A 25,882-nucleotide genomic window follows, 5' to 3' on the forward strand; every position below is an offset into this window, starting at 1 on the left:
TTAATTTGCTTTTATATGTGTTGCGTACAGAGAATTCCTGATCTCAGTGAGCAGCTTGTGCTCTATGATATTGTTTTGACCATACATGTTAGTGACATCTGCTGCTACAGATGTCTGCTGTGCACTTTCTAAGACTAACCTCTGCCTGCTGTGTAGTTAGTTTTTGCCATGTCATTGTAAGATGTTCACTGTTTTCCTGCTCTACAAACCGACACAAAGCATTTTCCCAGCCACTGGCTCACTTGCATCACTGTTTTAGTTGATTAATTTCTGCCATTTCTTCATGAGCGTCCTCCCATGTTAACATAACAAACACAATATTCCAAATGTTTCACATCTCCCATCCAAACAATTCTGGTTTCTAGTCATCTGTCACCCATAAAGACCCTCATATTCTTCTCTTGCCAGAAACTTGGTGTTTTACCGTGTCTTTTAAGGATTTCTGCTGAAACTGCTTCATTTGCAATCACTCTAAAGCTGTGAGGAGTCAGTGGTTGGGGGTAAGTCGGCATAAGTAAACAAGCACCTGAGTGATCAAGCCCATTTTGAATCAACATGCTCCTTTTATAGAGCTTCAAGGAAGTACTTCACAGTTTCCCCTGCTCTCTATTTCAACAAGCACTAGGCCAAATTAGAAACTGGAGCCCTGGAGTTCGGTGCAAATTAAATTGGTAAATTTGGCAGCCGAGGATCTCTTTAGATGTTTGTTAGTTATATTTACTGGTTCAGTGGTCTCATTACTTAATGCATTACCTTAATTTGGGAAATACAAGTTGCCCTCCCTGCACTGTTTAACGGTCAAGTGTAGCTCACCTACTACATGTTGCACATATAAAGATAGTTTTCCTTTTTTGTAGTGCATTAGTAATAGAAAATTGAAGTGTGAGACCAGAGTACCATTAAATATGTAGTTATGGTCATTTTAAAGTATGTATTTGGGATTCTGAAGGACTAATTGGCAGCTGAAAAATGTTTTACAGTACTTTGACTCTCTCAGGGCTGCCCTCAATCCTTGTGTTATCTTCTGCATTTATTATGTGAGAAATTACTTTATTCAAGGAATTTTGAAGCACTTTACACCGTTTGTGAATAAAAAAATGCATTTCACGAATGTCAGACTTGTTTAAAAGATGTATGGAGGATGGAGTTACAAGATACCACTTGTTTGACAACAGAGATTTTGACCGAAGGCCACTTTTTTTCACACATACGCGCTCACACATGTCTGATTTGCCAGCTGATGGTCTCTGAGTGTGTACCCTGCACATTTTTTTTTTTTTTTTTTTGTTCCATGTTCTTTTCTGTGGCGGCTGATTGGCAGATCGAGGCTGAAGTGTCACCCGGTCCTCGTAGCCTAGCCGCACACCGCGATCCTCCTCTCTCAGTGTGTCTTTGTTGATATGGCAGGGTCACCTCAGGGGCCTCGTCTCGGGAAACCTTACACAATGGCACAAAACTGAACTCTTCCTGCGGTTCAAGGGTTAAAGAAAAATGTGCTGCTGAGGAAACAGGATGTTAGGAAACTTTTTAATCAAATTAGAAGCCTTTGAATAATGAAAGCTCGTTCTAGCTCGTCAGCACTGCGTGTCCTAATTGGTATTCAATACAAATAGGTATTCGATAAAAGGAGGAGGAGGTTTGTGATTATCTTTCTGCACAGTTTAAAGCAAGGAACGGTGTGCAGCGTTTGCTTGCCCTAAATCCTTCTTAGAAATATTTTTTTTCTCAATATAGCCTTGTCTGAATTTTGTCAGGATTTGAGAGGAACATGCAGTGCTTTTTCTGTCCAAACTGTACTACAGTTTTCTCACATAACACAGCAGGGAAAACTCTCAAACACTGAGTACTGAATCAGCACTCCTTGATGTTTTAAAATGAAAAACTACATCATTTTGACTCATCCCAAATGGAATATTTCTTTTTTTTCCAGATTAAAATGAGACTAAACAGAACATCATCATCATAAAGCTTTAATTTATGGAAACACAAATACTATGTACACTAGTTTCTAGTGTTTTATATGATATTTTAACACTATCAAACATCATAATATATAAATTCCTTGATGTCAATATATGAACGATACTGTAGAACTGACCACTTGCGCTTTTTGTATTTAAAATATGAGTTTTTTCATAATTAATCATCAGCAATGTAGATATAATGATCAAGTGGGTGAAGGCAAATAATAGAACATCTAGAACAGTCTGGTAACTTCAGAAAATTATAATACTTTACTGTAATTCAGCCTTTAAAAGATGTCAGCTATTACATTAATATCCAAAATAGAAGACACTATCTAGTCTTATATCATGATATCGATATCACATTGATTTATTGTCCAACCCTACTGTGGAGAAATTTTTCGTCCACATGTTACGACTGTTAATCACAAGTTAATATGTTCTTGTACTCTCAAAATGGAGCCCATAAATCACTGCGGCAAACTGAAGGTGGCTAAGCAAGCAGCGTGGCCTAGAAAGGTAGTCATCCCTATCCGAACCAAGCAGAATTCATCACTGCATTATGAGAGTCTCTGAGGAGAGATCGGAAGGCGGTACACACACACACACACACACACACACACACACACACACACACGCACACGGTCGCAAACAAGGAGCTGCCGCGCTTTCATATTAATTGGTCCATTACAGAGAGTGATGATAGGTTGTGCTTGGTTGTCAAAAGCTGTCATTTTTGGTGTGACAGCAACACCTCCTGACGCAAGTGATTTAAATAGTCCATTGTGAAGGCCCGACTGCTGTCGTACAAGTTTTTGTAAACACACAGGCTGGTTGTGGTCTGGAGGTAGATATACTGATGCGGAAAGAAAGATAAGGTGAGAGGAGGAGATACGAACAGAGACAGATTCTAAACACCTGTTAGCGCCAATTCAGGCACTACTTTCTATAAATACCTTTAAGGCTATAAGTTAACTATCCTGTGGTCAACACTTGAATTGTGTCACTATAACTGTTGACTGTTAATGTTATTTTCTCCTCAGTAAAATATAATCATGATTGTGTTGAAAATAATACTCTAGCTTAGATTAACAAGGTTCTTTTAGGAGACTGACATTGCCATCCCTAGAGCCAGTGCCAGAAATGCTCCAAAATGATCTACTTTTTCCAAACTGGAAAGTAGTAGCTCTACTATATGCTAAATCTACAGTGCAAGCCTTAAAGGAGCTCTATACAGCACTCACAACATTAAGAAGAAGCAAGCAGTATTTGCTAATTTAATTTTGATTTAATTTAATTTGATATACTTTATTAGTCCCCAAGGGGAAATTCAGTGTAAATGAAATGAAATTCTGTGTAGCGATGTTGGTGGAGTAATGGCGCCCTGAGCAGAAATTGAAGTCACTCTACTTCTGTATGTGTTGCAATGCGAGCTTCTCTGTCCTTTGTTGTGGTAGCCAGTCTGGCTGCATGTGCATATAGCACATGTGAGTCCTGTGTCTGTATTCCACTTGCTAGCTTATCGACACAGCTTTGGACTGCGTTCATGTGGTGGTTACCACATTATAGATGTCTTTATCCAAGGTGGCGTATTGTCGTTGCGAACGTGCAAAGCAGTAATCAGAGCAAAGGGTGGCTATTTTGAAGAAACTAGAATATAAAACATGTTTTCAGTTATTTCACCTTTTTTTGTTAAGTACATAACTCCACGTGTTCATTCATAGTTTTGATGCCTTCAGTGAGAATCTACAATGTAAATAGTCATGAAAATAAAGAAACGCATTGAATGAGAAGGTGTGTCCAAACTTTTGGCCTGTACTGTATATTAGATCTAACAGTGGTGGGAAAGTACCATGGGGGGTTTGATTGAAACAGAATGTCCAGTTGTGCTTGTATGCACTACAGGTTAGGGATAATATCAAGAAGACTGACTGTAAAACTAGACAAGCGTATCACTAACTATTTGTGCTGTAATTGTAATTGAATGGGTTGAAAGTGTCCATCACCTGGCAGCTAGAATGTTTCCCATGTTACGCTGATCTTAGACTTTGTGTTTCTCTCTATCATCTCTCTTCAGGCGCAACTCAGAGAGCTTCAGCAGGTAGCCGAGGACCTACAGATCAAATTAGAGGAACACAGAAGGAAGAAACACGAGGCCGACCGACTCAAAGAGCAAACATTAAAGGCTCTGGAAGCAGGGGACAGCAGTAAGTGTTTTGCCACCTTAACCTCCCATGATTTGGTTTGAGTCCAGTCAAAGCAATTTGGTCAAGCCACAGAATTGCTCCGCTTTGTAGATATAGTTAGGTCATTGTTACAGCTACCACAGGGCAGCTTCCGTTTTATTTCAGCTCAGCCTTACATTCAACAAAAGTAAATTGACCTTAGCTCCCCAGGCCAGATAGTCAGGATGACAAATGGTGGAACATCAGAAACAGCTGGAAGGGTTAAATACAGATGCCTGTGCCATTGAAATAAATGGACTTGGAGAGGACTGCTGAGCAACAGCATATTGCAGTCCCACAGCTCTTCTTTCACGTTCCTCAAACCTTCAGAGAGAAGTTGCTTATGACTCACAGGAAAATTCCCTTATCGCTCCAAGCACTAGCTGGCTCGGCATTTTAGTGACGTTCAGACCTGCGTATGTGAATGTACAGAAAGTTGTGGGGCTGGATAGAAAATGGGCTCACTCAATTTTGCACTGAAGTCCAGAAGGATTAGAAGAATCATTACGTGCATGTGTTAAGAAGGCAGGGGATAGAGATTACTGGAGCTAAATTAGCTCAAAGTTTTAGATTTTTAGATTGTTGCAGAATGAATATTTTTCATATTCCCATTTGTTATGATCTACAAAAACATGCACCTTTAATACTGATGGGAAACTTATGGAAGCCCGTTTTTACCAGTGTGATGAAAAAATGATCATTTTTGTCATTATAATAAAACATTTAAAAGTTAATGACTAAGTATTTTGAAACGATAATCAATACCAAGTCTTTTTTTTTTTTTTTGAAAGTTTGTCATTATTTTAAGATACACGGTCATTATTTTGAGATACTAACTCATCATGTCTCATCTCATCTCATTTTGTGATAGTCAATAATTTTATATACAGATTCATCATTTTAAGATACTTAGTTATTGTTTTTGAATTACTACCTCATTTTGTGGTCATTATTCTAAGGTACAGAGTAATTATTTTGAGATACTTTATTACTAACTCATTTTCAAATACTAACTCATTATTTTGAGATACTTGTATTATTACTAACTCATTTTCAAATACTAACTCATTTTTTGAGATAGTAAGTTATTTTGAGAAACTAAGTCATTATTTAGATACTAAGTCAATAATTTGAGATACAAAGTCATTATTTTAAGATGCTTAGTCATTGCTTTTGAATAACTACCTCATTTTGAGATACTAACCTGTTATTTTGAGATACTAACCCATCATTTTAATATACTAAGTCATTGTTTTTGAATAACTACTTCAGTTTGAGGTACTAAGTCATTATTCTAAGGTACAAAGTAATTATTTTAAGACAGTCATTTTTTTAGATACAAACTTGTTTTGAGTTATGAAGTCATTATTTTAAATTACTAACTAATTTTCAGATACTAACTCATTATTTTGAGATACTAAGTCATTTTTGTGATACTTACTCATTATTTTGAAAAACTAACTCATTATTTTGAGATAGTAACTCATTATTTGTGAGAAACTGAGTAATTATTTTGAGATACTAAGTCATTATTTTGAGATATTGAGTCATTATTATGAGATACTGAGTCATTATTATGAGATACTAAATCATTATTTTGAGAAACTAAGTCATTATTCTGAGAAAGTAGATAATTATTTTGAGATACTAACTCATTATTATGCGATACTAAGTCACTATTCTGAGATACTAACTCATTATTATGCGATACTAAGTCATTATTGTGAGATACTAGGTCATTATTATGAGATACTAATTCATTATTTTGAGAAAGTAGATAATTATTTTGAGATGCTAACTCATTATTATGAGATACTAACTCATTATTGTGAGATACTAACTCATTATTTTGAAAAACTAACTCATTATTCTGAGAAAGTAGATAATTATTTTGAGATACTAAGTCATTATTGTGAGATACTAAGTCATTATTTTGAGAAACTAACTCATTATTGTGAGATACTAAGTCACTATTTTGAGATACTAACTCATTATTTTGAGAAAGTAGATAATTATTTTGAGATACTAACTTATTATTATGCGATACTAAGTCATTATTGTGAGATACTAAGCCATTATTATGAGATACTAAGTCATTGCTTTGAGATACTTGTAATTATTTTGCGATACTAAGTCACTATTTTGAGATACTAACTCATTATTTTGAGAAAGTAGATAATTATTTTGAGATGCTAACTCATTATTATGAGATACTAAGTCATTATTGTGAGATACTAACTCATTTTGAGAAACTAACTCATTATTCTGAGAAAGTAGATAATTATTTTGAGATACTAACTCATGAGATACTAAGTCATTATTGTGAGATACTAACTCATTATTTTCAGATACTAAATCATTATTGTGAGATACTAAATCATTATTTTAAGATACTTGTAATTATTTTCAGATACTAAGTCATTATTTAAGGTTTTTTTTTTTTTACTAATTATTTTAAGACACTGAGTCTTTTTTTTTTTAAAATACTAACATTATTTTGATCCAGTTTCTCATTATTTTGAGATACTAAATTACTGCTGTAAGATAGTAATGAATCCATTTGAGATACAGTCATTATTTTAAGATACAAATTATTTTGAGAAACTAGATGATTATTTTAAGATACTAACTCATTATCTTGAGAAACAATTTTTTTAGATAACTCATTATTTTAAAACACCAACACATTATTTTGAGAAGGCCTTTCATCATAATGACTTATAGGATCTCACTTTTACATTACACGGGCAGAAATGGGCCTTCATAGAAACAAACACACCACTATGTAATTTGTAATTATTTAATGGTATTTTTCTCATTTTTACCATATTCTGCTGTTTGAATGCCAATGCATCAAACATCATTTGTCTACTTGTTAATGCATTGCCGTCATGTTTCTCACATTCTTCTCTGATGCCATGAAATACTGTCAGTTGATAGTCTGCGTGGTGTCAAACTGGCCCTCAAGTGAAAGTTTTGATTGCAATAAAGGTCATTTGACTTTGCTGGTTCCTCTAAGCATGCATCCATCATGCTTCCCACTGCGAGAGTTGACCTTTGCCAGACATCATAGACACCCCATGTTCCTGAGCCTGTCATCCTTTGCTTCCATTACTGCTCATCTTCAGGGCGTAACAACCATCAATTTTCATTTCCGTGGCATGTCTTGTCCATGTTGGCTATCCATCTAGGCTTTTATTATGCCGTTCTAATGACAGTTTGTGTGTGTGTGTGTGTGTTGAAGTTGACGGGAAGTTCCAGTGACTGGAAGCCTTTTCTCCCTGCAACTTATGACATTACATGTTGATTAAAACTTAAAAATTAGAATAAGCACCATTAATCTGCCAACACTACTGTATAACTCAGCAAACACTTTATGGCCCCCCGATTGGCCTTGCTGTTATTATTCTGGGTGGCAAGTTAATACTGCTTTTACGCACATTTTAATTTAATTCCTGGAGATAAAACATGCACACAGTAATGCAGAGGTTGTACAAGTGAAGTCATAATCAAGGAAGTATTGTCCAACATTTCATACATGCTAACATCACATTTTACATTTGCATTTTATGCTGTAAGGTCAGTGTTTAAACCAAGTTGTAATTGAGTTTCGTGTCCACGTCTCAAAAGATTTTTGGATTGTAAAGCTTATCCTTAAACTACAGAGGACCCATGAGGACAAATATTGACGTATCCCAATTAAATATAGTAACATCACAAAGACGAAACACACTTTTTTTTCATAAGCGACTTGTCTTTCCCTTTATGACCTGTCAATAGCCTGTGTCAAAATAGGAATGAAAAGCCAGAACAACAAGCAGCTGAGCCTGCAAAGGAGAACTTAACAGTCTTTCCCTTTACTGCTGCTGTCGCTCAAACATGTCTCCAGGGCTTCATGTGCAGTTATTGAGAACTTTTAAAAGGCTGGGGTTTTTGTACCCTCAAAGGAAATTGCTGTTTCTCATGGTGCAGTGCTTTTGCCACGATGAAACAATAATTGCAGGGCTTGGAGGATCTGAGATATTGGATATTGTTATTAAAGTATGAGTTGTGCCATTTTATTTAACATGAGGAAATTATATTCTAAGAGTGTCTTTAGTGTACATGCTTTTGGAGGACTCTGAGCAGGTGCCAGATTTAGAAGAAGTGTTTCGGAGCTGCAGTGCTAATGTGATACTGTTTCACAGTCCAACAAATAATGCACATACTGTAGTGTGTGATTATCATGTTTTCAGCATACAAGGATGTTGGACATTGTTCTCAAAGATTAATAGGACTACATTAATTAGCCATATCCTGTCATTCCATTAGCTAGCTCGGTATTTATGATTCTGATGCACTTTGCAAAGCATGCTGGGAAATCTGGTTAAATCCTCATTGAATAACAAAGACTTTGCTGTGCCCGGCTTGTCAGAGAGGACACTGATCATGTTTGCGTGTTGTTTTTGTTAAAAAACCCCCAAACAAAACCTTTTTAATGCCAACCTCAATAAGCTTCGGGTTCACATGGAGGTCTCTTCCATCTCTGATGATGTTTACTTGATATGATCCCCTCATAAAGAGACACATTGTATTTTATGTCCGTTACTGCGTTTAATGGTACGTCCCAATATGCAAAGCTACACTGTCTCAGAGTTCAACCACAGTTTGAGGAGATTTCCTCAAGTTCATTGGTAATCCAGTGGTTGACCTGATTTCTCTAGTGGAACATCTTGCAAACCACCCCCCTGCTTCTCATGTTTCCAAAGGTACATGAGTGTAGTGAGGCAGTTGAGTTAAATTGAATTGAATTGAATTGAATTTAATGTAATTTATTTAGTAAATTGAAGTCCCCCTCTCCTTAAAAAATGTATTTTTTTTTTAATATTTATGTCCCATAAAAGCAATTTGCTTCACTACACTGCCACAGTGTTTCCCACAAAACTAGAGTCTATGTTTGGTGGTAGCCTCTGTGTCCCCCTAAATGCATAGGTTTTTTGCAGGTCATTGAATGTAGCGCGGAGCTAACCACTTTGAGTTCTTTTTTATCCCTAAGTAGTCTTTAAAGTTTGAGTCATGTAGTGGATAATTGTCTGATCTGAGCTGATCAGAATAGATCGATGGATAAGAGGAGCAGCTGCTGCAGAGGCCAGTGAAACTAAATGATCTATTAATGATTAAGTTTCACTTTTACTGCCCCTGGCTTTCTGCTGCTCCAGCTGGGCCCAGGGTACGCTTTGCACTCTGAAAGTGTGGTGCAGTGAAGAAACAAACAGTATATATATATATATATATTTATATATATATATATATATATGAATATATATATATATATCCCAATAGCACTTCTTATGAGTGGTCCAGCTCCAACAATAAAAAATCAGTACATGGCGGCAGATGTTGCTATTGTGGCAGGCTGCCACAAATAAATGAATGTGGGAAACCCTGTGATTTTTATCTTTGCAAAGTTTGTCACTAGAGCAGGGGTCACGTTAACCGGATATTCTCGGTCATTGACCGTTTTTTTACAACAATGACCGGAAACTCTGAAGGCCGTCGGTCATTTGACCGGTTGCAATTACCACCCCTGCCCACTTGGCGGCGGAGTGCACAGTCAGTGGTTTAAGTGGCTGCTGTTTTCATACTGCAGAGAAAAAGTCATTCATCTGCTTCATATAGTGTTGTTGACATAATGCCCTGGACACACCAGATGTGTTAGTGCCGCAGAAGTCCTGCGACTGTACTCGCAGGCGCTTGACTGTCCACACAGGCAGCGCATTTCTCCTGCGCTCTCTGCACCGGTTAAACATCGACTCCACTCGTCTGTTCCCGTCAGTACTCGTTTTTTCACTTCAACCGGTCATTTTAAACATGGGTAAGGCCATATTTTCATCGTTTTTTATAATTAGTAATGACAATTTGTCATTGCTTGTCCATGTATTGAGCGTGTTGGATAAACACTGAATGAACAGGGCATATTGTTCTGACCATTTTATTTATGTAGTTATGCCTGTAGACTCGGTGACACAAAATTAAAATTGTAATGAAGTGATTATGGTATTGAAAAATGTGTTCGATTATGCACTGTTGTGTTATTTTAAATTATAAACATGGTATTTTCTCCTCACATTCCTCAGTGCATGCTGTTGTTATTTTATTTTGAAAATTGGCCGGATTCTCTCGTCTTTTCTGTGTCCGACTTCCTGTTTGGTACGATCTGCTCTATCCAGCTTGACAGAAGCGCTCGCGGCTCGCGTGAAAAATAGACCAGACACCGAACTGAAGCGCTGCAGTGTGTGGATGTCTGTTCATCTTTTCGTTCATGTCCTTATTAATGCACACTTTATAACTTGCTTGTTGGATTTATTAAAAACGAACGAATGAAAACTAAATGTCTTTGAATATCTTTATTATCATTTAAAAACAAAAATTAAAATAGAAAATAGATTATGACCGGATTTTTATGATCCTGTCGGTCAAAATGACCGGTGACGAAAAAGTCTAGCGCAACCTCTGCACTAGAGGGTAGTGATGTCACAACACTGTGATTCAATACCTTGAAAATAATGATTTTTGATACTAAAATTGGAGGAAAATTGGCATTAAGGACATAACCTTTTTTAAATTAGAGATTAATATAACAAGGCTATAGCGTATCAACAAGAGCTCTTCTTGGTTTGTAGCAGAGAACAACAGAATGACTGTAGTAAACGCTAACATTAGCTGGTACCAGTGTATTGATACTGCCGAAAATGAGTTTTGAAATGGTTTCAGATATTCAGAATCAACACGTATCGATGATTTGATATGTCTGGCTACAGAGGTGTTATCAGATTCCTTACTGAAAGGGTCTGCATTTACGTAAAATCTGAGATTTAAACATTCGGCGGGTAAACTAGATTAGGTTCGTCCCTAACACAAAAGCCAGTTGCTATCTAATACTGTAAACGCATATGATGGGGGAACAGACTTCGACACACTGCAGGCAAAGAAACCTGAAACCTCCAGTGCAGGGCGGACTTGTCAGTACATAGAGCAGAGTTAGCATTAGCATAGTGAAAGGTTGGACAGCAAACATGATAGGCATGTGCAGTTTTTGGATGTAGACCCTATCAACCAAAACCCCTGTCGTAGCAGATGTTATTTTATGTTTCACACTGCCTGTTGGCCTACAAGCTAACAAACAACATAAGTAAAAGATGCTAACTACACTTACCATTCTGATACGTCTTCTAGTCGCTGGTTTTGTGCACAACAGACTCCTCGCTTGAGACTGGGTCTGACTGAGGCTCAAACATGTATGGCTGAATCTTTCCGATACCTCCTCTAATTGTAGCTATTTTGATGCCCATTGCTTTTTCACCAGTCAACTTACAAAAGGCAGAAGTAAAACCTACCGCAAGCAGCAGTGTTAGGCGGCTGCGAACCTGGATCCAGGATTTCTGGATGCCTCTTTTTCAGATTTTCTTAATGTAGGAAAACCACGTTAAACAAAATGTTAGCACTAGTGTAAGTACTAATGACTTTAAATGTATTGAGGTAGAAGAATGCCTCAGCAGCCAAACCACCACTGTTGTAGCCATACCATACATCACAGCAGCTTTCTTACTGTCCATTTTGTATGAACCAAATCAAATTAGTTGTTTTTCAGTTCTGTCAAACATGGACATAATTCATGGTTCGTCCTTTTGGATGTGAGACTCACGCAATTTCACCTTGAAATTGCATCTATATTTGGTTGTTTTTCCCATCCATACAGTCATGCATAATGATTAGACAATGTCATATTCATGTCATATCTGGAGTCATATTTATTCATACATTTCCCCAGCAGTTGTAGATCCATAGCGGAGTGTAAATGTTAGTTATTACATAGTCAGCGCTGCCATTTTTATTTATTCAGGCTCCATCCCCTTTTGAATTATTTGTATTATTAGTGATTCATAAAACCACACTGCAGCACAACAAATTGCACCTTGTTCTTATCAGACGGTATTGTTGGACTGACCATAAAATTTTGATACATAAATAAGGAAACCACAGGGGCATTCATTTGGTGCACGAAGGTTTGGCACTCAAAGTAAATTCTCACAGAATAACAGAAGCTTATCTATTCCCCTACCATACTGTAGCCTAAGGGAGATCATTAGTGCTTGTAAGAGAAGATGATTATTGATTTTGCCATATTAATAAAGTCATTTGACTAATTATTAGCAGGAGCCTAGAGGCATAGAAGTATTTCACAACAAAGTGCCAATAACAGAAAAATAAGACACGTTGATGCAAAGGCCTAATTTACACCTTCTAGAAACATGTGATCTGTATCTGGAGACGCAGTCTTGATAATAAAATATGATCACAGGCCTTTGAATGCACACCTGCTCGTGTCTTCTCGATTCCTCGGGCATTGTGATCAGATCTCAATATGCCAATTAGATAGGTGGAGCTGGTGGATTTGTTGAGTGTGGTTATCCTTCGCCTCATTGTAAGACACCGTCAGATGTTTTGCTTTATATCGGCACTGGTGAGAGCTCGTTTCACACCTGTTTGCCATCTGCTTGGTGACGACTTTATAAATTGGGGAAATTTGTAGCATGTTTCCGCTTTTGCTTGAACTGTTTTATTCCTCTGCAGTGCGATTAAAAAAAAAATGCATTTCTTCCAGATGTGGTCTGAATGATCCAACAGCATTTGGATTGCAATGCAGTACACCAGCATTACCGTGCATTTTCCTTGTCCTGATATCCAGATACAGGTCTGCATGTTAATAGTAGGCGTCATAGGGTCATAGAAATATCTTTTTTTCTATCCTGTTAGTCAAGTTCATCGCAGTTCCAGAACCACTGGTTAAGTCTTGAGTGAATTGACAGCCTTACCTTACATCCATCAGGTCATGCCAACGCTGCTAGTGAGTTTAATAACTGACTCATACTTTTGTTTGAAGGGTTTGAGGTACGTCTACGTCCTCTCTTAAAACACAGACCTTTGCTGTTTTTACTTTTGCTTCTGTGTGCTGTTCCATTAAGGATACAGCACTTTCAACTTGCACATAAGCACTCAGGAGCAAGCTTACACGTAGGACTTGGACTAATATCTCTCAATAAAAGCTGCTGTCTGGTGTCTGTGTTAGCATTAACATCTTTGTGCCATATAGCTTATGTATGAGGGTCTTTGTATGTATGCATGTAATCCTATATATGTTGGATTTTGCACAGGGCTGCATAGTTATTGAGAAACATGTAATATGCAGTGAAGACACAAAATTAGTCTTCCAGATTTCTGGATTTTAGTAGAAGTTCCCCCTGAGGTAACCCAGATGCAGCAAATCAGTGCCAAACATTTCATGTTCATGCTGCTTTGATATACTCCGATTTCCCCCCACAATCAGAAATAAAATAGGGAAATGTAAATTTTCATACATTTTTTAATAGAAAAAACACATATTTCCTTGATCACATTCTTCTACATCTACTGTCATAGAAATAGAAAGACTTTGCTCTTTATTTCCCTTCATACTTCATGAAAATGTCCCTGGCAGTGCCTTGAAACTGGGGAAGTCAGTATTATAGTAGACTTTTAGTATTTAATGATTTTTATAAGTATATTTCAGGGGTATTTTTTAGCTTTTATTATTTTATGTTTCAGTTTATGGTTTGCACCTTAACCACAATGCCACCAGGGCTCCTTGTAGCTCATTTATATTTATTTTAAAAATTTAATTTTGCCACTGCAATTGTCCCCTGTTTTAGTATTGAGTGTAGATGTTCTCCTGCTAAACACAATTCATCATCTGTATTTTCTATATATCCAGAGAACGCGCAAAAGGGAATGATGATGTAAGCAGAGGCAAACATGGAGTGCGTTTACACTGACAGTTTAATGCCCTTTTCATCTGGAATGAAAGTTCATTCCTATTAAAAGTGATCTTGTAAACACCTAATTCGGAATGAAAATGGCCAATGCGATTGAAAATTCATTCCCATGTAAGGGGCTGGAATATTCTGTAGCTAATTCCGAATGAAAGAATTTCTCGCACTTGTATACACTCATTCCTCTTTAAGTTCATTCCGGTCTTTCTGCACATGCTTGTTTCCTTGCCTTTCTGGCGCAATGACGTATATAGCATAACGAGACTTGTTGCACTCACCGGTTTCCATTCGCCACAGCACGGTCTTCTGCCTCCCTTCTCCTTGTCAACAGATGAAGCATTAGCAGAACGAGGTTGTTGTCGTACTGCTGCTTCAAGAATATAAGCAAAACAAGCCCGAAAAAGGCACTAAAAATGGCATCATCAAGCATCTTGCAATATGATTTTGTATTGCATATCCTACAGCCCCAGGATTTGACAGGTTAATTTGTCTTATTTGTGATACCTGTCATATCGGCTGTACGTGGTTAATTAATGCCCATTATTAACATGTGGGAACATACAAGAGAATAAGGCAGCGACTGTTACCACAACCCTGGTAATGTATGAACAAACTGAAATTAGAAAGCCACTGATTTTGTATGCTGCAATGTTCTTATTGTGCTGCAGTCTTCTCTGAATGCGACGCAGTATAGCTGAACCATCCAGTGCACCGTTTAGGTTAAAATACTTATTTGCGGATTCTATCTTTATGTTTACAGAATGTGCTCTTTTCCGCAAAGTAAAGGTTCAGTGCAACACCTGCAGCCTTTTGATCCATTTCCATCTCAAAGCATTTTTTTCTCCCTCAGAAAAGGGGGTAATTTTCTGCCTGGAAATATTGCTTATAGTGTATAAAAGAAAGCAAAATGTGTGTTTTGTTAGCCTTGGAGTGAAGAGCTTCCAATAACAAAGAAAGCTCTGTGTGGATAACACGGTCTGTAGCCTAGGCATAGATCTGCAGTCTCCTGCTGATATGTTCCATTTTCTCTGTTCTCTTTGTGCCTCTCTTATTTTACGAGTGTGCTGCGCTATCGCCAGGGCAACATGGGTGGATGAGTGATGGTGTCCATTAGTAAACATAGCCCCCTATATGTGCCATCGGCCTAAAGAGCCAATGTCTTGAACCTCCGTTCTGTCTTTTTTTTTTTCTTTTTTCGCCCTCCTACTCTCTCCTCACTTATTTTCCACATTCTTCCCCACTCTTCCTCTTACCTTTTACCACATTGCCCCCCCCCCCCCCGCCCCCGCCCCCACTCCATCTTTTTCCTCTTTCTCTGCCTTCCTCTCCTCCCTTCTCCATCTATCCTCCTTATGGTTGTTTTTCATAGCTACAGCTCTGCAGTAGAGGGAGGGATGAGACCATTTCTCTTCCTCCTTTGTGCACTCATTTTTTTTTTTTTTTTTGCGAGACAGAGCGACTAGAGGATGGGTTGAGAATGTCAAGCATTAAGTTGGGAATAGAGCGCAAAAGAATAGGCCACTAATATGACAGATGCTGTGTGTATTGCAGAAGAATATTAGCAAATCTTGTTTTTCCCCTTGGCTGAGTAGAGTCAACAACGAGGGTGAGGAATCTGGCTGCTCTGTAGACACTTGCAGCTTCCAGTCATGTCGTGGGTGACAAGATGTGCTGTACACTCTTGCATCTTTTTAAACTTAAATCCAAGGAAACTGCTCGGCTTTATAAATATGGATTCATTTTGGCAAGGCTGCATTTATGAACTGGGGTTTAGGGTTTTTTTTTTTTTTTTTTAAACACCCCTACAGCTCACACTCAACACAGGCGCTCTACTGTACACTGGGAAAAAAAAAAATGCTAATTTCACAATTAGCTTTTCTGTAATTAGTACGGAAAGGTAATTGCGGCGGATGTGCAATTAGCATTATGTAAAGTGCTTTTCCCCAGACTTAGGGGCCAATCAGTTTGCCCCTTTACATTCTCCGTTCTGCTGATGATGTGGGAGACGCTTAGTGCCGAGCATAAGAGAACTTCCTCTCCCTCCCACTCCAATGAATGCGATTCACAAAATGAATCAGTTGGGGTCACATGCTCGCTGGAAAGGGGGTTGAGGAAGTTTTTGCGTCTCCTTTTCATCTGCCTGCGAATGTGAATGGAGAAGAGGGAAATCACTGTCATAGCAGCCGTTACAGCACAAAGCCTCCTGATTGCATTCTGGACTCTGACATGCTTTTTTTTTTCCCTACAGGGAAACCAAATGTTCTTGCGCAGCGTGACTGACTCATTGCCTGATTGCCCAACAACCTCCACCCCCCCTCCCCTCCCAAACACCCCTCCGCTCCCCATATTTTTAAATCCAACTCCAGCTCTGTTCCTTTCTCCATCTTTGCCTCTCAGCTTGCATTCGCATGGATTAGTGTTTATAGCAGTGATTGGTGATTAAACAACAAGTCCAACATGGCTGTGTAATAGAAAATATCACCTCTTTGTCGACTCATTGTGCTTATGACCGTGGTGCCTTAAAACTATCAGGTAGCTTTGCTTTAACCCAGATATGATTTTTCTTCTTAGGTCTCAAACGTCAGAACAGCTCAGTCAGCAGCACTTTCAAGTTACTGGACAGCAATAAAGATGGCAGGTAACTAACATGCTGATTATTTCATCATTGATAATTGTGGCTCCAGTTTTATTCTCATGTTTTGCCCTGTGCTCACCCATTTTAATCACTCTACAAACTATGAAAACCCTCCAAAGCCCACGCATGTGTGATGTGTTAATGAAAATAGAAACCTTTTATATTAAAAACAGTGTTTGCAAATATTTTTTTTAAAAGTAAGGAATCCACCGATCCTTTTTTCCCGAATGCCACCACTGATATTTTTATAGTGAAACCGTTTTTTTTTTTCGCCTCAGGATTTTACTGTGGCCAGGGTGAAAAGGCTTCTGTCACAGTATTTAGATTGCTATGAAATCCAATACTAAAGAAATTCTTAAAGCATATTTGCTCTCGGTTTGGGCTTTTCTCCTCCTACTGTGCAGTTTAAAAAATGTACCAGAGAGGGCTTGAAGGCTGGGGAGTGTGAAAAAAGGAACACGGTTGAAGGTTTTGAATCTTGCTTTATAATTCTGCTGCACCTTTTTTTTCTTCCAAGTGATCTACTGTCCTTGAACATTGTGCTTCTCTAACCGAGCTGCGCATTTTAACCACTGGATACTAAAATGAGCAAGGTCTAGTGAAATAAATATAGCTGTGGCACATTTTCAGCTCAGTTGTGGACAATGTGAGGGGCATTTTAAATGTGTACTATGCAGGATTTTCTTTACAAAACAATGTATAGGCTCATTTAAAAGTAATCCCTCTCAATTATTACTTAGGACTAGGGCTGGGCAGTTAATTGAAAATTAATCTATACTGACATTCAGAAACTCTAACTGATGTAATCCTGCCCACGTCAGTAATTTCGTTTTTTTAAATTCTGTTAATACTCTTTGACTGTGTGTGTTCATGTACTGTCCCTTTAAAAACATACCTCTCTGTGTTGTCATGTGACTCCGCCCAGTCCAATCCATGACCTGGAAGCAACATGGAGAACTCCAACACCTAGTCAAACAGAAATAAAATGCTGTCTGTCGTTTGGACACATTTTGGCTCTCATGAAGAAAGAAATCAAATGTTAATGCTGCAAAAACATTGTTTCACTGACCAAAGGTAACACCACCAATATGTTGTAGCGCTTGGGGCACAATCATGTCACCAAATATGAAGAGTGCATGGCTCAAAAAAAAAAAAGAAAGAGACTGATAAGCACCCAGCAACAAGTGCCTTCACGAAGCAGCTTTTGAGACCACAAGCATTTACAAAGTCTACACAATATTCCAAATATTGAAATATTCAACTGTGTGTTTCCTTCCATTATTTTAAAATCACAAAGATAAGATTTGCATTTCATTACAAAAAATACCACAGCTTTAACAGTCGAGCATATTTAAAGTACAAGCTTTGTCGGTGAAATATGAAGGCAAAAAACAAAAACAAGATAATCATTCTTTAATCGTAATCGAGATAAAATGTTCAATTAATCGTGATATCGCCCAGCCCTACTTATGACCCTCGAGAGGTTTGTGGCGGTCTATTTATCTGCAGAGACTCTGCCTGCGGCCTGTGTTTTCTTATGTCGCCTTTCAGCGTGCACGTGAAGTCAGGACTAGCAACCAGGTGCCACCATAAGTTGCACACGTCCAAGAAAAAGCTATGAAAATGGCTGACACTTTGCCAGGGAAAAACACAAATATACTGAGTAGGTCTGCAACTAACAGTTATTATCAGTGTTGATTTATCTGTCAATAATGTTCTTGATGAATTGATTAGTTGTTGGGTCTGTAAAATGTCAGAAATTTTTGTCCATAACCTGAAGATGTTCAGTTAGCTATCATTGATGAGTAAAGAAACCAGAAAATATTCACATTTAAGAAGCTGATTCAGAGAATTTTTACTTTTTTCCCTTAAAAAATGACTCAAACCAATTAATGGATTATCACTGTAGTTGGTGGTTAATTATAGTTAAACTAATAGATTAATCAATTTATCATTGCAGCTCTAATAGAGGGGCAAAATGCCAATTAATTGGAGTGAATCTGGGTTGGCTTTCACTTTCGCTTTTGCTGGCGATACTGTGTACAAACAGTACACAGTATCGCCAGCAAACAATCCCTGTATAGTTTACCTTTAAAATACAAGTAAACAACTCAAAAAGTCGGGCTATCCAAGGATCTTGCGGTTCCTAATATTAATGGCAAATTTTGGTCTTTGAGATGTAAAGCTTTCTCAATGGCAAACACTGCTAATCATTTTAATAGCCATCAGCTACTTCCATAAATTTGCACACAAAAATTAAAAACGACCCTCCTTTAGGGCGTGTATTTATTTTTTATAGACATCTCAGCACGGAAACAAATGTAGCTTTATGTGATGGATAAAACCTGTAATTTGTGTCAGTGTGGATAAGGGGAAATATTACCGTGTCACATGGGGCAACAAATTCACAGAACTCATGTTCACTTGCTTGTAATTGTTGTCGTCCTCCAGAGGAATCCTGCTAATGCAGCAAAGTGAAACAAAAACAACATGAAAGATGAGTACGATGAAGAAGATCCATAACACCAGATTATAATAATGACTCATATTTTTTCCTCTCACGTGCATTCTATCTTTTATTGCCCCTGCTATAAGACAAATGGGTGTTTCTGGAGCACCTAATTCACATCAATATGTATATGTACTACACTCATTAGTTCCACCTTAACTTCTGATGCAGGGAAGTCTCATCAGTCTGAGCTGAGTGCACACATCTCATTCCCTGAAACTCCTACGCCCATTTGTTCTTCAGCAAACTTCAAAAAGTAATTCATTGGCTTATTTGCATTGTTTAATCTTCAAGTCCCAACAGACCCACTTGTCGCCCCCCTACCCAATCTCCCAGCTTCCCCCTCAGCCACCCAAGCTGACTCACATGCTGTCGTGAGCAGTGTTTAACCTCTGCCAGCTTTAAAGCGAGTAGCATCCATTTTGCTTTGAAGCAAGATACTTAAATGTGCTGGCGGCTTGCAGAAAAACAGAGCGCGTCACATCCAATGAGCATGTCCCCTCCGTGCTTTCTCTCCACTGCTATCCCCACCCATCACAATCCTCACCTTCCCACACCACGCCTGGAAGAAAAAAAAATCAATACTGCTTAAGCTAACTGGGCATATTCTCCCGGAAAGGAAGCAGGGCTGGGCATAGTAAACTGAAAGCGCTATAAAACATATGGCTGCATCGAGGAGGAAGTGCTTGTGCAGCGTTTTTTTTCCAGGGAGCGCTATGTGCCCACTTATGCATTCCTGTGCCTGGATGTGTACCATTATTCAGCCCTTCTGCCCCCCTCCCAATCCCTCCCCACCTCTGCCTCCATCCATCCACTCTATCCGCTCCATCCCAGGCGGTGTCTCTCCACGGGCTGCGCTTAAACAAACACATTACTAAGCTGAAATATCTGCAAGTGCCGCTTATTTCTATACAGCCATTGTTTCAGTCTGTCAGTCAATGGGATTCGGTGAGCTGGCCATCTTGAGGCAGGACATGTATTGATGCCCATTTGAATAAATCAGGAGGTGGAGGCTCTGTATATATATGCTACATCACCATTTTTTCCTGTAAGGCTGTGCAGCTCACACGCCCAGGTGTCAAGCCTGATTTAGTTTCCGTTTTGATAAATGCAAAGTCCAGAGTCATTGCCGGTGTACCTGATGCTTGCACACTGCCAGGCAATTTGCTGACTTTGAACCGGATTAGCATGCACATTGCAGACTCTTTATCTTGTACAAAAAAGCTCTTGGCTTTGTCCCTAATGACACTTAGCAAAACACTACCCCGTTCTTAATCCACTCGATTGGAATTGCTAATTATCTTTAATGCAGATTCACAGATAATTGTTCTCTCATTTATACTGTGAACTAATCTCATTTTTGTGTCTGTTTAGCCACCAATAATTATTGCTTCATGACAAAAATGGCAACAAATTTTATTTTCGGGGAGTTTCAAATCCATTTTGAAATACATGAAGAAATATGTCAGAAGCTAACACGCTGATTATCATCTTAATTGTATTGTTAAACAAAAACTAACTCTGTAGAAATATTGTTGCTCCAGTGATTTGTGGGTTAGCAGGTTCACACAGTTTGGTCTCTCTAGAATGTGTAGTCAGTGAAAGTTTCTTCCTATCAGTTTGTACAACCCCAGTTCCAAGAACGTTTGGATGCTGTGTAAATTAAAAACAGAATGCAATGATTTGCAAATCCTTTATGACCTATATTCAATTGAATACAATACAGAGACAAGATATATCATGTTCATGTTTGTAAATATAACTAATTCTGAACTCGATGCCTGCAACACACTACAGTGTTACGTTACAGGGGCAACAAATTGTGAGAAAGTTGTTGAATGCTCGAAAAACACCAGTTTGGAACATTTTAATTGGGAACATATGATAATATCATTATTAGATATGAAAGGGGCATCCTCAAAAGGCTCTGTCGTCAATAAGAAAGGATGGGACAAGGTTCCATGTGAAAAGCTGCGTAGGCAAATGCCATAAAGCTTCAATTAATAGCCTGCGCTATTATTTGCTTAAATCACTGAAATCAACAGGCTTATATTTGGGACAGGCCTTTAATTCCTTTGGCACAAAATCACCAAAGATGGGAAATACAATCAAATTGTTTCTTTAAACCAGTACGATTATTACTTGTCTAAAAATGAGGCTTCAGATAATCTATCAGTTAGCAGTCATTCATTTGATCTAGCTATTACAGACTGTTTCAGAGAGAGAGCGAGTTACGGCACTTGAGGATTATGGTACCCAGCATACAGACACAACACCACTTTATCCTGTTAAAACAATACTCACAACTTGGATTCATTTCTATGCAAGGAATCTAGACTAAAGGAATATGAATAACTTACAAGGTAATCAAGGAATGGACACATAATTTGAGGTAGCCAACAGCCCGCTTTTATACATCAGAATAACTTCTATAGGTGTCTCATTTATAAACATTGCGTACGCACGAAACGAGGCCTGAAAGAGGCGTATGCCACTTCCCACACAAAATTTGTGATCTATAAAACAGACTTGATGGGAGAAACTTTGACCCATGCATATGAACATTTTGGAGACGGAAAATTGGCGACACAGATGGTGAGGTGGCAGCCTGATTGCAGAAATTGCCAAATATTTTTTTGGCGAACGCAGTTTTTGTTTTTTGTTTGTATGTACATTTTTAGTATGGATCCTCAAAATGTTCTATGAATTGGACCCCAAGCTTCTAATTGAGACAGGTGTGTATTTGTCAAAAATTTGTAGCCTTACCAGGCTCGTAAAAGGGACTGGGCATTTAATTGAGGTTTTACGGTAGTCAAACAGTTTAAGAACAACATGTCTTAAAGGGAAATTTCGGTTTATTTCAACCTGTCTCCTATCGTCCTAAATTTGTTTCAAGTGACTAGTGACATAGAAATAATAGTTAGCATGTTAGCCGTTAGCCTAGATACAGCCGGGGCGCATAGTAGCGTCAGACCTGTTAAAACGTAAGTGAATGGGCATACTTCAAGTGCAAAGTTAGTCCACTAAACAAGCTTTTTTTCCACAAAGACCGCCTCATATCGTTAGGATAAATGTCAGAGAATGTATAGAAAACGACATGTGAACGTGTTGTCTTACCTTACCGGTGTGGTGCCATGTTTGTTTATCATCTAGCTCTGCTTTCCAAAGCACGGCTGAAATATCGCAAGAACAAGCAGCGATCTCATAGCGTGCCTGAAATCTTGCGAGAACAAGCAGCAACAGCTGGAAGGCAGAACCGGACAGTAGCCTGAAATGTTCATTCATTTCCTTTATGAAGATTTATAGAATAATGGCTGACTTTTTGCCAGACTTCGACTTTGTGGAGGAGGAATTTGATTTTGCAGAGTTTACATGTCGTTTTCTATGTGTTCTCTGACATTTATCCTAACGATATGAGGCGGTCTTTGTGGAAAAAAAGCTTGTTTAGTGGACAAACTTTGCACTTGAAGGTATGCCCATTCACTTATGTTTTAACAGGTCTGACGCTACCACGCACCCTGGCTGTATCTAGGCTAACGGCTAACGTGCTAACTATTATTTCTATGTCACTAGTCACTTGAAACAAATTTAGGACGAAAGGAGACAGGTTGAAATAAACTGAAATTTCCCTTTAACTTACAATTGCAAGGACTTTATAGATTTCACCATCTACAATCCATGGCATCATCAGTCTCTGTAGATTAGGGGCAATGCTAAAAACCAACACTGAATGTTCGGACCTTCAACCCCTCAGACTGCACTGCATTAAAAACCAACACAACTTTAAAAAGATATTCCTACATGGGTTCGAGAACACTTTGGAAAACCACTGTCAATCTACAAATGCAAGTTAAGACTCTACCATGCAAAGTGAAAGCCATATATCAACAACATCCACAAACGCTGCTCACTCCTATTCTATTAAAAAGTGCAGGTACTAAACTGGCCTGGCTGCTGTCCCGACCTAACTCCCATTAAAAATGTGTGGTGCAATATGAAAAGCAAAATGTGACAATGAAGACCTGAACAGCTGAAGTTGTGTACAGGAAAGTAATGGAACAGAGTTTTACTTTCAAAACTTTGACTATTACTGTTCTCAGTTCCCAAACATTTACTGAGTGGTGTTAAAATAAAAGATGATGTAACACAGTGGAAACATGCCCATGTCCCAACTTTTTTTTGGGAACATGTTGCCAGCATCAAATTTAGAATGAGGGTATATTTACAGAAAACAATAAAGTTATAACATATTTGTACCTAACGAAATTGAATATGTGACAAAAATGTTTTGCATGTCGTTGCAATCTGTTTTTAATTTATGTTTTACGCAGTTTTTTGGAATTGGCGTTGCACTGTGGGGGGAAAAATCTCCTCCACTCACTGGTCATTAAGGTAGCTTGTGGACTTCCTCACCATTATTTCATCCCAAACCTTCCCGAGCACCACACACAAGTGCAACCCACTGTGCCAGCTGGCAGGCAGTTGGCAGCCCAGTGCAGGATTAACTGGTACCAGTATGCTGGCCTATAAATAGAGTCTACCAACTGCTTCAGGAAATGAACCATGATGGAGCCTCCCAAAGGCCCACAAACAGGTTGTGCTTTTTATCCCCTCCTCTCTGTCAGGATTATAAGTGCGAGGGAGAGTGAGTTCCCTAATGTTTATTACCGTCTCTGTCGGTCAAACCCACGGTAGGTGTGCACTGTAAAGCACCTGCTTTTATGATCTTTATGTGTATAAATGCCCTCTGTGATTGGGGCCAAAGCCAGTTTTCTTCACACAAGATTTTTCAGAGGCGCTGCTCTGCAGCCTGTGTGCCGCCTCACAATGGAGGGAGCCATTGTTTTTCTCCAGCACTTACCCCTAGCATTGATCCTCTGTAGTGGAACAAGCTATTCGCTTTGTATGTTTGCCTGCACTTCCGCTTTTGATGGACTCTCGGGATTGATCCCGGCTATGCAGTCATTATCTCAGCTCAGTAATGTTAGTTTAGGTGGAACCTCCGGAAGAAAGACACCAGCAGGGAAGAGTAGCTTAAGAAAAGATCTAAGTGTTTCAGGATTAGATGTGGTGTGTGTGATTTTGATTGTGCTGTGTGTTGTGTGCCACTCAGAGCGAGATAGGTGAGAATCTGTGTCAATGTGGTGTTTACTTAGCCCAAACTGGCCTGAAGAATAAGGACAAAATTCACCGTACCCTTTGACTGCAGTTTAATTTACAATGATTTAGCTAGTGTTGCTTTATTGTGTCATCTCCAGAGGAAGGCAGACTCCTCCACTGAAACTCCAGAAACCTTGTGCACAATAATCCGCGTTTTGTGAAGCCAAAAGATCGAGCTTAGGGTCCAAAAGTACAATATTTATTTTTTTGTGTGTCTCAAAAGTTTTCATTTCTTGCAAACCTCAAGTCCCCCCCCTGCAGCAAGGCCAGTGGAAATGTTGTGCTGGCCCTCAGGTGCTCTAGAATACATACATCGTCAACAAGTTGCTGGTGTCAGTTGCAGTGGTGAAGGCCTTGACGTGTTCATAACATCATGATGTGCTTTAAACTGTGAGGAAAACACGAACCACGTTTTGTTAACAAACTTGAGTTGATGCATTTCATTCAGCTCTTCTCGACACTGGAGCTCATGTTTTGAGATTACTTTTATTCATTTTAAATAGAGGACAGCTTGGACAGCATCAGCATGAAGCACAGCATCTAGTTAGAATGCAGTACAAAAGACAAAGACATACATAAGCATGTGAAATTATCTGAAACAATTTCACATTCACCAAGAGTGCTATTTTCTTGACCCTTTAAAACTGACTTAAATTCCCCTGTAGTAACCAGCCATGACAGCTTTAGCACCTTCTGTACATTACTCAAGACCAACACTCTGCTGTTACCTGGATCTGTTTTTTAATATTTTATATATTTTTCTCACAGTATAACAGTGGATGAAGTCCAGGCCAAAGTGGCACTCGTCCACGATGAAGAGCGGGTTCTCTCGGACGATGAAGCAATGGTGAGTTGTCTTTTATTCACACAGTTAATACTATAAGGCTTGTACATATAGTAAAGTCTGAAGGCCACCCAGGGGCTTTGCCTTGAGTCAGGTTGTGTCTAAGGCCTGAATCCATGTCCTGTCTGACCTTGAGATGCTTGGTGTCCTTGACAACAATAACAAGAGTGTGTAGCAAGATGTTCATAATACACAGTATATCATCGAATACATTGGTATACCACATGTCCACTTCTCTGTTGGAGGAGATATCCTTTAAAGTATGAAATACATCTAATGAAAAGACCAAGCTAACCGTAACCAACTATTAAAATGGTTTCCTAAAACAACTACGCTGCATCTAATGTGAATGCTTCAACATACCCAATATTACCCACACAGTCTCGTCGTTCAGTTTAGCATTTGTCAGATTTGCCAACAAGAAGCTGATATACATCTTCATCCACCTTGGCTTCTCTGTGCTTTTTGTATCTTGCTTGGGTTGACTGTCTGTCTGCCGGGGTTCGCTGTTTTCCTCCACTCGTACAACAGGGTCCCTTCCAAATTCATTTGAATTCTGAACAGGACGAGCACAGTTTCCCAACAGTGATTTTCCCTCAAGCTGCAATGTGCGAGAATGCGGCTGTCGGTTTCACTTTAAACTTGTTGAGCCTCCCTCTTACCAGGCAGCAGATATCAAAATCTCTGGCTGTAAACA

At 38.7% G+C, this 25,882-nt stretch overlaps 1 protein-coding gene across 1 annotated transcript in view; it reads left to right on the plus strand.

The window, feature by feature from the left end:
- LOC125883863 (glucosidase 2 subunit beta-like) overlaps nt 1-25,882 on the plus strand; it is a 187,064-nt gene that overhangs the window by 10,258 nt on the left and 150,924 nt on the right. Inside the window, exons 6-8 of the mRNA XM_049568472.1 lie at nt 4,042-4,171; nt 16,609-16,675; nt 25,110-25,188. Coding sequence (XP_049424429.1) covers nt 4,042-4,171; nt 16,609-16,675; nt 25,110-25,188 — 276 coding nt within the window. The remainder of the gene's footprint in view (nt 1-4,041; nt 4,172-16,608; nt 16,676-25,109; nt 25,189-25,882) is intronic.

Source organism: Epinephelus fuscoguttatus, linkage group LG23 (assembly GCF_011397635.1).
Source record: "Epinephelus fuscoguttatus linkage group LG23, E.fuscoguttatus.final_Chr_v1".
NCBI classification, from domain to species: Eukaryota; Metazoa; Chordata; class Actinopteri; order Perciformes; family Serranidae; genus Epinephelus; species Epinephelus fuscoguttatus.